This window comes from Rhagoletis zephyria, unplaced genomic scaffold (genome assembly GCF_001687245.7).
Source record: "Rhagoletis zephyria isolate East Lansing unplaced genomic scaffold, Rhagoletis_zephyria_1.1 Rzeph_scaffold_00070, whole genome shotgun sequence".
Classification (NCBI taxonomy): domain Eukaryota; kingdom Metazoa; phylum Arthropoda; class Insecta; order Diptera; family Tephritidae; genus Rhagoletis; species Rhagoletis zephyria.
The window spans coordinates 201,831-215,267 of record NW_016157154.1 but is presented as its reverse complement, the minus strand read 5'-3'; the positions used below and the strand labels follow the sequence as shown (position 1 = coordinate 215,267).

General features: G+C 34.6%; 1 protein-coding gene across 1 annotated transcript in view; it reads left to right on the top strand.

The window, feature by feature from the left end:
* The window catches only part of Ca-alpha1D (Ca[2+]-channel protein alpha[[1]] subunit D), a 435,534-nt gene that overhangs the window by 283,168 nt on the left and 138,929 nt on the right, over nt 1-13,437 (top strand). Inside the window, exon 22 of the mRNA XM_017627184.1 lies at nt 7,688-8,347. Within this exon, the coding sequence (XP_017482673.1) occupies nt 7,688-8,347 (660 nt within the window). The remainder of the gene's footprint in view (nt 1-7,687; nt 8,348-13,437) is intronic.

Here is a 13,437-nt window from a genome sequence, read left to right as displayed (position 1 = left end):
AAAAACCAACAATACCAACAACCACATGATCAAGTGAATTGCAGCGGAATAGCTGCGCTTGATTGTGTTGGCATAACAAAAATGAAAATAGTGGTGAAAAGCAAACGATAATTTACAAGGCGTACTTATCACGATGCATAGGCAACTGGCTGAGTCAGTGGGATCGTCGGTTCGAATCCTACTGAAAGAAGTCTGAGGAGGAAAAGTGGTGATTTCCGAAATAGCTATCACTTCTACCATTTTTTCAAATTATTGTTGCTTTTCCACAATAAAAATTTTCATTTAAAACGGCCTCGAGCTCAATATAAATTGTTGAATATAATTGTTATAAAGGCCAAAAAAATAACAAAAACAGATAAATATTTAATAACACTAAGTCTTCAAACTAAACTTTTCCTTGAACAAAGACATTGCTGTTTGAAACTAATGTTTTTTTAAAAAATTTTTCCTAAAATTCTAAGTTATTTACAAATTCAATATTAACATTGTCTAGGCATAAGAGAAATTTAGTACAGTTTACTTTTCGGCAAATGTGCAGAATCTTACACATAGGTTAGCTCCAGAGCAGTTACCCTATGTTTTTTTTTCGTCTAAAATTTTTAAGAACAATTTGACTTCATTCATATTTATTATATTTGTGAAAAGTATGGCATCGTCGGCATATATTGAATACTCTATTTTGTTATACTTAGCTAATATTTTTCTGAGTTGTTCGAAAGCAATAATGAAAAGGATCACTGATAATGGTGATCTTTGCGGTATACCGTTGTGAAGACGGGAGATGTTTGAAAATTGAGAGTTTATTTTAACTCTGAACTTGCGGCAGGTCAAAAAAGCTTTAACTACATTAAAGATTTTTGGACACACTCCCTAAGCGGCGAGCTGCTGGAGGACTACATGCGCACCGATGCGATCAAACGCTCTTTCGAAATCTGTTGCCAATATGGTAACATGATTCCGTGTTGAGCGTTTGACACATAATGTTGCAGGTGCAGCAGTACATCGGTTGTGCATGGTTTTCACCGAAAGGCAGTCTGGTTGGGGCTGATAAACTTGCTTATGGTAACATACCACATAATTCGTTTCGCAAGGATTTTTTCGAATATTTTTGCGACGCATGATAAAAGGGAAATAGGCCTGTATGCAGTAATTTCTGACACTGGTTTATTTGGCTTGGTGACTGGAACTACGGCTGCCATACGCCAGTTTTGCGGATAAATACCTTTATCTAAGATGTTATTAAATATGCTAATCATTATATTTTTTACTGACCTTTAGCGCCCTGCAAGCAGTTTTCGAGCGTAATGTTGGTTATTTTGACTTCGATTTTTCTTGAAAGAGATGACATATTGGGTGGTATGTAATTGTTATGTAATACTGCGTTATTATGGTACGGAGTAGCTAGACTAATAGGATCCGAAAGACTTTGCGATTTCTGAGGGAGATGTAATCATCGTTGAACCGACTTGTAATAGTTTGACAGAGGTATTTCTTTTGTTACCGTACAGCATTTTAATGCCGTCCCAGATCCTTTTACTGGACGAATTTTGGTTAATTTTGGAGGTAAGTTTCTCTAAGCTGAAGTTGTTTGCTTCTTTTGCAGCTTTTTTAAAATTGCCCTGGCCTTTTTATATTAAATCAAATTTTCGTTACTTCTATTTCTCCTAAAGTTGTACCAGGGTGTTTGTTTTTCTTGTCTGAGTTTTTGTATGTTGGTGGTCCACCAAGGTGTTATGTTTTTTACCCAACAGGATTTCGATTGTGGAATTGATATATTTGCTGCATAACGAATTATTTTATTTTATTTGGTCGCTTCTACGTTAATGTTTGTTTGAAATATTGGATTGTGACGAAAGATGGTATTGAAATAAAGGCCAGTTGGCTAGATCAGTTTTGAATTTTATTCTAGGTCTAACTTTCTCACAAGAAAGTTCAGATTGTATATGGGTAACTATTGGGAAGTGATCGCTTCCATGAAGGCTATCTAAAATCTCCCAGGAGCACTTTGGAGCCCATTTCGAGGAGTATATAGTGAGGTCAACGTGGGTAAAAGATTGGTGAGTACAAAGTGGGTAGGTGAACCATTATTTAAGACTACAAGATCTTCGCAGATGATGAAGTCTTCAATTTGAATTCCTCTTCCATTTGTTTTCATAGATCCCCACAAAGGGCTCCATGCATTAAAACCGCCGGTAAGCAGTACTGGTGATGGGGCGCTGCGGGTTATTGAAAAAAGATCACTGCTTGTCTGTGAGGTATGTGCTTTTTTATAAGTACACGTGCTTTTTTATAAGTTTCGCGCTGACATTTGTATGTAAATTGGTAAAATATCCAGTGTATGTATTCTTTAGGGTATTTTATGCTATTATGCTTGTAAGGAAAGGTTTCCTGAAGGCATATAACATCTGGGTCAATATTTTTTATCAAAACTGAAGTTCGAGAAAGTTATTGACCTTTTATGTTCCACTACAAGATCTTCATACTAGTTAAGAAAATAGGGAACTAAAGTGATGGCTGATTTGACACAGAGTTTCATATGTCATGGATCGTTTTTGTTGTTACAATGCGTAGGTTGATCAGGGATCGGACTTCTACCACATTGTGGTAGATCTACCACTTTTTGGAGCATCCACCACATCTACCACACAAGGTCTGAAATCTACCACATATTCGCATTTTTGAGTAGTTATAATTTAGCTCCACATGACTTTCTTTATTTTTTGAAATTTTAAGAGTAAAAATTGTCCAATACTAAACACTATGTGGTAACAAGTACGGACACGATATTGAACCGAAAGTATCGATATAGTACTAATTTAAAGTATCGCTGTAAAAATATCGGGTACCCATTAATATCGTAATAAAAAGACTCGATATTCCAAATATCGATACAAAATTCAAAAAATGTAATCTGAATATTGGTGTCATTTTCTATTAGAGAATTAACACTTTGCACTTTAATAAGTACATCACTGAAGGCGCGGCCACATACCAACCTAAGATAGTACACATTACTGCGCTTTAAAGCACAAAATATATCCATATTGCTTTACATATAAATTCCAAAGTAAATAAGGTTATAGTACGACATAGATTTGCAGAAATAGAATGTTTAAAAACAATATTAACAACAAAACTTTCAATAGAAATTTTAGTATGGATAAATTTTTACATTTTGGAATTTGGAAAATGAACTTTAAATATTTCAAATATTACAACAAAAAGTTTTATAATTCCAATCCACAGAGTTTTCACGTTTTCATTTTATTTTCTAATACTTTGTCATACAAATGTATCATTACTTGGGTTCTGGTACTCGATTCCAAAAAATATCGTTTGAAAACTTTCAAGTAAAAAGTATCGGTATAAAATGGCAAAAATATCAATATGGTATCATATCGTATCTAAATTCGTTTCCCTAATAACAAGAATGATAGTATACAAGATTTTGCATTCCCGGCGGCGATGAGATTTCTCAAGTAAAAGTAAACAAAGCCGAATGGGGGAGAAAAGAAACTGTCAAACAGTGAATTTTCTCAATTTCTCAATATTAAATTTTTCGTCGGGAAACATGATTTATTGTGTTAAATTTAAAAAAAATATATGGTTTATAAAAAGAAATAATAAAGAAAATTTAAAAAAAACGGCGATTTTGTGAAAGTATTAGCATCTAAAGTTTTCAACGCGTTGTTTACTTTTACTTGGGGATTGTCAAAATTGGCAAAATCAAAGTTAAAAGTTTTTTCTAGAGATTCGAATTAAAAAGTTTTCAGTTAAGGTGGAACCTTGCAAGTTTTTTTTTAATTTTTGTAAAAAGTTCGATCCGAAACCTGAGACCTACCACATTTTTTCTAAATCTACCAGAATCGACCACACAGAATTTTTATTAAGTCCGATCACTGAGGTTGATTGGTGCTAAGAATATGGTTTGTATTCACGATTGAGAGAAATAGAGATTGCGCCAATCGCGGTACCGCTAATCCGCTCTTTGTGATTTTGACAGAATCAGCTGCGTGCGTGACGTCGTCTTAGTGCAATTGTTGATTGTGAGCATACAAAAAAACCAAATAACAATTTTAATATTTGTGTGTTAATATTTCTGCGTGGGTTTAAACAATTATTGAGACATTACAAAGCAAAACGAAGTGTGCAGTGGCAAAGTGTAATAGTGAAAACAAAAGGAATGCGTGCGATATAAGTTTTTTTTTCGTTTCCTACGGACGCAAACCTGGCGAAAAAGTGGAAGCAGTTCTGCCGGCGAGGAGATGCATTAAACACCAAATCGAGCTTCTACATGTTGGCCTTTCTTTGGGGAATTGTAGAAGGTACATTTCCATGGTGAATGTAGACAGTTGCTGGTCAAGAATGATAGAATAAAGTATTTTATCATTCTTGCTTGCAGGTTTAGTTTGCTGGCAATGGCATGCATACAAAAGTGGTTTCTACAGTAAATAGGTACATGAACTTCACTACCTACTTATTTTTGTTAGTACCTGATTCTTTTTAGTGCTGGTATGAGGTAATGCGCGCTGTTACGTACCTAATACAAAACAGTGCCCATATTATTATACACTTAAAAGTTCAGCTTAGATTATGTTTTACTTACATAGAATATTTGTTTCCAAAGAAGCCACACTCATGCATCCTCTCGGAAATGTACAAAAGTCATCCATTAAAAGCTGTGGAGTCAACAGCTGTGGAGTTTATGGTGGTTGGCTACCGTCCACAAATATAAATATGCACTCTGCTGGCTTTTTACAATGACGAGTCCATAAATTCACTTTGCTGCACACCTTCCTTTTGGTCTACATGAAATTGCTTACACTGTTAATACCACAGTATATACAGTAATAAACCTTTCGCACCATTTGGTCCCCGAGGAGTACTTTTGGGTTGTGTGCAACGCTTTCGTTTTGCGCGCACGGCAACACTTACTGTGGGGAATTTCGCCTCATGATTATTTGTTATTTATGAACAAAATGTCGGTTAAGTTTAATGTAAGTTTAAATAAAAAAAAAGTCAATTGTAAGATTATTATTTTAAGTAAAACATAAATTTTGTGAATTTATCAAGCCAAATTTTAATTTCCGAATATATTTAAGTCTTTATTTAAAAAAAAAACAAGGTTTGTATAGCTTTACAGACCCCAATGCCTGCCAGCGTATCTGCCCAGACAGTCCATTAAGCAAACCTAAGATTGAGTGATCTACAAGTCACAAGCGTTTTCAGCATTTAACAGTTCATTATCATGTAGGGTGTAATAAAAAAATTATACACTGAACTATGATAATCTGTACTGGTATCTATAATAATAGACAATAATTTGCAATGTTTTTACATTTTTGCAATTAGTTTCGGGCACTATTACACAGTCCTGACTTGTGCCACTCTGCCATAGTGCGGTTGTTGCTCCCTTTCATACAACAGTAATTTTGTATACAACTCTGAATCAACAAAATTCATGCTCCTTCTCATTATCACCCCTGATCAGATTTTACCCCCGAGGAGTACTCAAAAAGGTTTATTACTGTATATACTGTGGTTAATACATCCATTTTTTCATGTGCTAAAAATCGTACTTACGTAAAGGGCTACATGTCCAAAATTATTGCTACGTGTTCCTAATTAATCAATCTTTGTTTATTTATTGATTCCTGTAAAATTGGGCCATTTAATTTTAAAATTAAAACATTTTTCTGCATTGTTTACATATTTTTATATGCGTTTTGACATTTCTCTCTCGCAATTGCACCAAGATGACGTCACGCAAAAATTACTCTCAAAAATCCTCTCTCATTGGCGCAATCTTGTATTCTATCATTCTTGGTTTGTATTTGTTGTATAAGTGGTGAGTTTGTTGGAGTTGACATTTGAGAGTAAGTTAGAAGAGAGGTTAAATTGAGAGAGAGAGGTGGAATCTTTTGTGTGTTAAACTTGAAAAAGTAATCTGTGTTTAGTTGAGTATTGGTGTCGATAGTTGAGTAAGCGAATTGAGTGATAGGAGAATTAGAGATTGGTGAGTTGATGGCTTTTTCTGACGAAGCAGAGGGAGCTGTGATAGACTTTTGTTCTGGATGAGTAGTTTTGCTTGTTGGTGGCTTGTTCGCTTTGACGGCTGATGTGCCTGTGCTAATTAAAGCTGCGGAATATGCTGATGGAGTAGTGGGGTTTTGAGCTTGTGATTTGTGTATGTTCCTAGCTTTGCGCATTGAACATTTTTTTGTGGTTTTTATTTTTAATATTTCTTTTTGTTGTACATCCTTTTTGCAATCTTTGGACGAGGCTGGGTGATTTTCCACGGAGTTGGCACAATAGGTACGGGTGCATTCTTGAGGAGAGTGGCAGATTGCAGTTAGTGCATGCCGATGCATTTTTGCAGCACTTCGTAGTATGTCCCAATAATTGACAATTACGGCAACGCATGGGTTTGGGTATATATTCGCTTACTTTAACTGAATGCCAAGAAATATCGATTTTTTCGGGTAGTTTGTAAAGATCGAATGAAAGCAAAACAACTCCACTGGGGTTTGCCCTACCATCAACAATTTTGGGGAATTTAAATGCCGAAAGTACACCTTGAGCATTCAACTCTTTCACGTTTTCTTCTTCTGGTATTTTGTTGAGGTATGGAGCATAAATAGTTCCTTTGGTTAAGTTGAGTGTTTCATGCGAAGTGAAATTAATTTTACAAAGCCCAACTAACTCTTTTGCTAATAAAAACTTGTCAGCTACTTGCTTATTTTGCACCAACAGTAACAGATTCCCATCACGTAATTCGGAAATTGATATGATTTCTGCGCTAATCAGGTGTAAAGAACGATGTACAGCAAAGCATGAGAAGTCTGATGTTGTCTCCAAACCAAATTTGACAAGGGATGACGGAAATTCGTTCCAAAATACAGCAGACCTTAAACTTTATTCACTCAGTCAGCAAAACAATAGTATACACTTATATATATGTATGTAGTTATATTAACTTTCATTCCTATTTTTCATTTCTTATAAATTTCAATCCCCGCTGTATTATTCTATTATTAATTTTAATTTCAAGTAGTGATTCAAATGAATTGCTTAAGATTATATTAATATAAATCTATTTGTTTTTCAGCTTTTGTTTTGTGGGATTTAGCTTTTTTCTAGCGGGTTTTTATAAAAATCTGGATTTTTAATCGAAAATAGTTGGCAGCACTGGCTCTAACATACAAAACTGTCAAGGTATCAACAAAAATATTACCGTGGTCTACTAAAGTAGGCCGCGCGTGTACTACACTGTTAATTTTTTTTTGAGAAAATATTAATTACTGATTAATTAGAATCTGACTAACCAAATTATTTAATTAATCAGGATTTTGTTTAATCAAAAAACTAACCTATTAATCGCACGTCCTTAGTTATAATTTGAAAACGTCCCTATTTTTCTGACACATAATATTGTGTACGGGGTGTTGTTTTCAGACAAATGAACATACAAGTTTATGAAAGATGATAGTAGCTTTTCGTAATATTTTGCTATAGATTTACAACGATGTATCATTTATAGAAATCGGATATTAAATCAAAATGTTATAGAAAACCCGTTTTGGCTGGTGTTACGGGGTACCGAAAAAAATTTTCCACTCCTGATATACTCTTCATAGTGAGTGCTCATAATGGCACATTGTTTGGAATATACTTTTATCGTTCACAGATTATAAATCTTTTTGTTGCTGTTATTATGGATAACTTTGACTATTTAACACGTGATTGGTCAATTCTGGGACCACATCATCTGGACGAATTTATACGCCTGTGGAGTGAATACGATCCTGATGCGAAAGGTCGCATTAAGCATTTAGACGTAGTTACACTTCTGCGAAAAATATCGCCGCCTTTGGGATTTGGGAAATTATGCCCACATCGAATGGCTTGTAAAAGACTTGTATCTATGAATATGCCACTTAACTCTGACGGAACTGTTCTTTTTAATGCTACATTATTTGCTGTTGTACGAACCTCTCTCAGAATTAAAACAGATGGAAATATTGATGACGCTAATGCGGAATTGCGTACAACAATAAAGCAGATTTGGAAACGCACTAACCCTAAGCTTTTAGATCAAGTCGTGCCGCCACCAGGAAATGATGATGAGGTTACAGTTGGAAAATTCTATGCGACGTATTTGATTCAGGATTACTTCAGACGCTTCAAAAAACGTAAGGAGCAAGAGGGTAAAGAAGGGCAATTAGAAAACGCCACAATTACACTCCAAGCAGGTTTAAGGACGTTACACGAGGTATCACCTGCACTAAAGCGAGCAATATCTGGAAATTTAGATGAATTATCTGAGGAGCCTGAGCCAATGCACAGGGTAAATATCAAACAAATACACTAATAAATTTTACCACATATTCATTATCGCTTTGAGAAATTCACGTATTTTTTTCAAATTGCACTGAGAAAAGAGTTTATTTACGTCAACTAAATATGTATGTTTCTCTCAACACATGATTTGGTTATAGTTACATTATTTGATTATAGTTACCAAATCATGTGTTGGGAGAAATATATTCACCTTGCTTTTTTGTGAGTGTACTAATTTTTATATCGCACATAACATAACCGGCTACCACTGACCTCAATTAAAATATAATAGGGGTATTCACGATCCGGTGCATACTGTCTAGCATAAATATCATAGATAGCATAAATAGCATGATTTTTGTTGTTTCATGTGTTCAAACAACAACAAAATTAGCCAATCATTCTATCTATGCACCATGCTAGACAGTATGCACTGGATCGTGAATACCCCTAATATTGATTTTGCTATACAAAAAATATGCAGGGGTTTCATATAGAAATTATGTTTTGTTATAGCCCATAGGATACGACTGTACTTATAGTTTTTTCCATCACTTCGTTTACTACTTTTTTACAAACAAATATAATAAAACCAGCGTTTGAAATTGCTTTCATTTTTCTTTTTCATTTGCTTCCACTTTGCTGTGGTTGAGAGAATTTTAAAAGCCAACAGCAAAGCGAAAGTAAAAACAAAAAAATTAAACTGTACTGTCGATTTGCTGCCAAGATAGTGGCAGCGCGACAGTAAAGCGACAGCAGTACGAAGAAAAAATGCAATTCGACTGTTGCTGTACTGTGAAGACCTTCACAGCACGAACGCAAATCAACAGCAAAAGGAATTTCGACTGTTGCTGTACTGTGAAGCAGGGATGAAAAAGTAGGTACAATTGCACCTTTTTCCGACGTTTGATGACTTAAAGGTACATTAGGTACAGTCACTAGATTTTAGGTACAATCATCTTTTGATCAGATGCATTATTAGTTTTTTTTCCTTTACCATGCTAATATATTTACTTGTAGGTACGGGAGAAGTTTCGCTTTCATTTTGAAGAATAAACAATTCTAGAGAAAAGTGGTCAAAAGGAAGACATAAAAAAAACCAGGATGTCTTCAAATTTTATATTTTTAGATGAGAACTACAGCTATTTGACCCATACTCGCTTTTTGATTTCTGGAAATATATTTAAAATGCTTTCGAAGTTACTTACGGCACATTGATTACATTCTCTAGATTTGCTGCACCTATTAAAAGGAATCGGATAAATTAGCGACTTCCTGTTGTTTTATAAAAAGTTGGATAAAGAAGTATACTTCGCAAAGTGTGTTTTTTTGTCTTTTTCGCCAATATTTTTCAGTAGTCAAAATTAGACAAAAACAATGCTTCTCCGATTCCCATTAGACAATAGTCTATAGATATAGGCTCAGTTGAAAAACCTAATCATGTTTAAAGTACATATATCTTTTGTATTCATGTTTTAAATAAAATTTATAAAAAAACAAGTAGGAGCAGCGCTGTCTTCGGCTATGCCGAAGACTTCATACCTTTCATGAACATCTGCAAATTTTACTTTGACAGCTTTTGAATGCATCTGCATACATCGATAGAGGAGTTACATACTTATATAAAAATCGCATCTAAACAATCAGAGGTATGGAACATATACCTTATATTAGCACCAATCTAAGTGATTTTCACTGCTATGTGATCGGTATGTAAACCGGTAACACAATTTATTGGGTTTAGTTTCCTACATAAAGGTGATATATCGCAAAAACTGGTATCTGAAAAATCGCTGGTATAGGAGATAAAGCTTATACAGCATAGATTTTGACGATTTTCTCAGTAGACTTTGTATTATTATTTATAAAATATCTTACGAAATTTATCGGTTTTAGCTGTTCAAATAAAGGAGTTTTACAGTAAAATGCCATATTTGAACAATCAGATGTATGGAAGATATATGTTGTAGTCACCCGATCCTTGTTATTTTCACTGTAAGTATTCTGTTAATAATGAGTGAAAATGGTGCGAAATTTCATGTTCCTAGCTGCATAAATGGAGGAGTTATGATAAAAGACCTTATATCTGAACAATCAGTTGTATGGGGGCTGCCGGTTATAGTGACCCGATCTTTGTTATTTTCGCTGTAAGTCTTCTGTTGATAATGAGTTAAAACAGCGCGAAATTGCATGGGCCCAGCTACATAAATGGAGGAGTTATAACGAAAAATCTCATATCTGACAATCAGTTGTATGGGAGTTATAGGTTATAGTTACCCCATCTTTTTAATTTTCACTGTAAGTATTCTGTTTTTAATGGGTGCAAGTACTGCAAAACTTCATGTTCCTAGCTGCATAAATGGAGAAGATATAACGAAAAATCTCATATCTGAACAATCAGTTGTATGGGAGCTATAGGTTATAGTTACTCGATCTTTGTAATTTTCACTGTAAGTATTCTGTTTTTAATGGGTGCAAGTACTGCAAAACTTCATGTTCCTAGCTGCATAAATGGAGAAGTTATAACGAAAAATCTCATATCTGAACAATCAGTTGTATGGGAGCTATATGTTATAGTGGTCCGATTCTTCCGGTTCCGACAAATGATTAATACATTATAAAAATACACCGACCTACCAAATTTTATCCGGATATCTCGAAAACTGAGAGACTAGATTGCATACAAACAGACGGACAGACAGACAGACGGATATGGCTAAATCGACCCAGCTCGACGTTCTGATCATACAAGTATACATTTTAATGGGTCTCTCTTTTTTTATTCTGGTACTTACAAACATCGGACCAAAGTTATAATACCATTTCATGCTCATGAAAGGTATAAAAACTACAAATAAATGATGTAACTTTTTTAGGTACAATCTGACTCATTCAGGTACATTTATTTTGTCTTTTATCACACAAATACATACATACATATGTATGTATGTAGATATTAACTTGCAAAGCCTCTAGTTAAATATACAACCTAAGATAACTTTTCATATCCACTATTATTATTTAGTCGAAAATCACTTAAACATATGTATGTAATTAGCTTAGCGATATATATTTCTAACAGATTGGACCTACAGTAGGGAGCAGAAATCGGTATATATAAATTTTGCGACGAGAAACTCAAATTTGAACTCAGTTTTAAGTTATCTCGTTTAGTTTAGCCGTAATGATGGAAAAAGGGAAGACCGTCTGTAGGCGGTCTTATCGGGTTAGACGAAAAATAAAAAATAGCTATTGAATAAAGATATTTTATGGAAATGCATTTTTTTTATTAAAAGGATTATCAAAACTTACATATATAAAATGCTATAAAGACTTAGAATTTAAATTAATTTTGTGTATGGAATGTCAAAAAGCAGTTTTTGTCTTGCTTGATGCACAAATTGAGGTTACATTTCATGCAATACATTTGCGTATCAGATTGTTTGCACTGCTTACACCATTCTTGCTTACCCCCAGCATTGTTGGAAAATGATCAAACTTATCATATCGCTCATCATCTGTCGGTATTTTAGCTCTTTTACCAACATCAGATTTAGTTACTGTCGCACCCGTTGACGGTCTTCCGAAATTTTTCTGTTTATATTTACATAAGCCAGATGCAATTGATTCACGAAATTCTGGTAACGACGGCAAATCATTTACTGAAACGTTTGCATTGATTCTCCTATGCAGTATATATGCATTTGTTATGGTCATATCAACGCGGTGATAAAATATTTTTATCATTGCGTTACGTGTTTTCATCCGTATGTGATACCTCCCCATCAATCCATCCATTAGGTCAACACCTCCCATATCCCATATGCAATTCAACTACATGCCCTGATGTTGAAGGTATGTCGTCTGCCAAAATGATACTCTCTCAACGACATCACCGAAATCGCTAATATCGATTGGAAAGGCCCCTGAATTGATAAACGCATCACTGGCATCAGCTTGATTCATTTCACTCAAGCAAGTTGAAATTTCCGTATCAAATCTATCTTGCATTACTTCCACTGAATCATCAGGACGAAAATCTGGATCTAAAAGGCTATCATCACTATCAAATTCGCGATCCTCGTCCAACTCTTATTCCGATTCAAATGAGGCCATCAACGCTTCGATTTCCTCCTCCGTCAACTTGCTCGCATTGTATCTCCTCTGGCAATTATTTTCGCAATCTCCTTGTTTTTTCCTCATGTTTAACCCTAGAGAGATAACCCTATTGGAAGTTACGGAGAAGATAACCATACGTCTGTGGGACGTATCATAGTTTTTCTTTATGGTGACAATATTTTTGGAAATATTTTTTACCTTTTTGTACTGACGTTGGTTCTTTATATATTTCCTTATTTTTTAAATGCATTTTTGGAGAAACTTTTTTTTATTATGTAAGAAAAAATCACATTTTCAGTATTCTTATAAAATAAACAAAAAAAACAAGTATTTTGTAAAAGGAACTGCCGTTTTCTTTAAAACTAAAATGAACACATTTCTTTCGCTTTTTAAGCTTATTTAGATATAACATTTATGATAAATAAAAAAAAATATTAAGTATGGTCAAATCAGGTACAAGTTTTGCACACTTCATTTTTATGTTCCCCGCATATAGGCTTAGTACATTTTACACACACCATTTTAGACATACGCCTTATTTTTGAGGGGCAATAGGAACAGTATCTTTTTTTCTTTGGTTCAGGTTCTTCTCTGCCTCCATTATTGTCTCTTTCAACCTGTTGAGGCAATGCATTTTTTATATTTCGCTTCAAAGCGTTACTCAAACTAGGGGCCTCCAAGCGCCTTTCCATCCATGGCGATGTCAACGAACTGGATAAAGTTTTCATAAAGTTTCTTCGACCAGACGGTTTTTGGTTTCGAGACTGCAGGTTGTGGCAATAAATAACGTATGAATTTACAAAAGCTATGTTGAGCAGTCCGTAAAATATTGCCATAGGCCAACGGTTAGTTTTCCTTGAGCACGACACACATTTGGTCGAGCGTGTCGACTCCTCCTTTTGTTTGGTTATAATACAAAACNTTATATTTACATAAGCCAGATGCAATTGATTCACGAAATTCTGGTAACGACGGCAA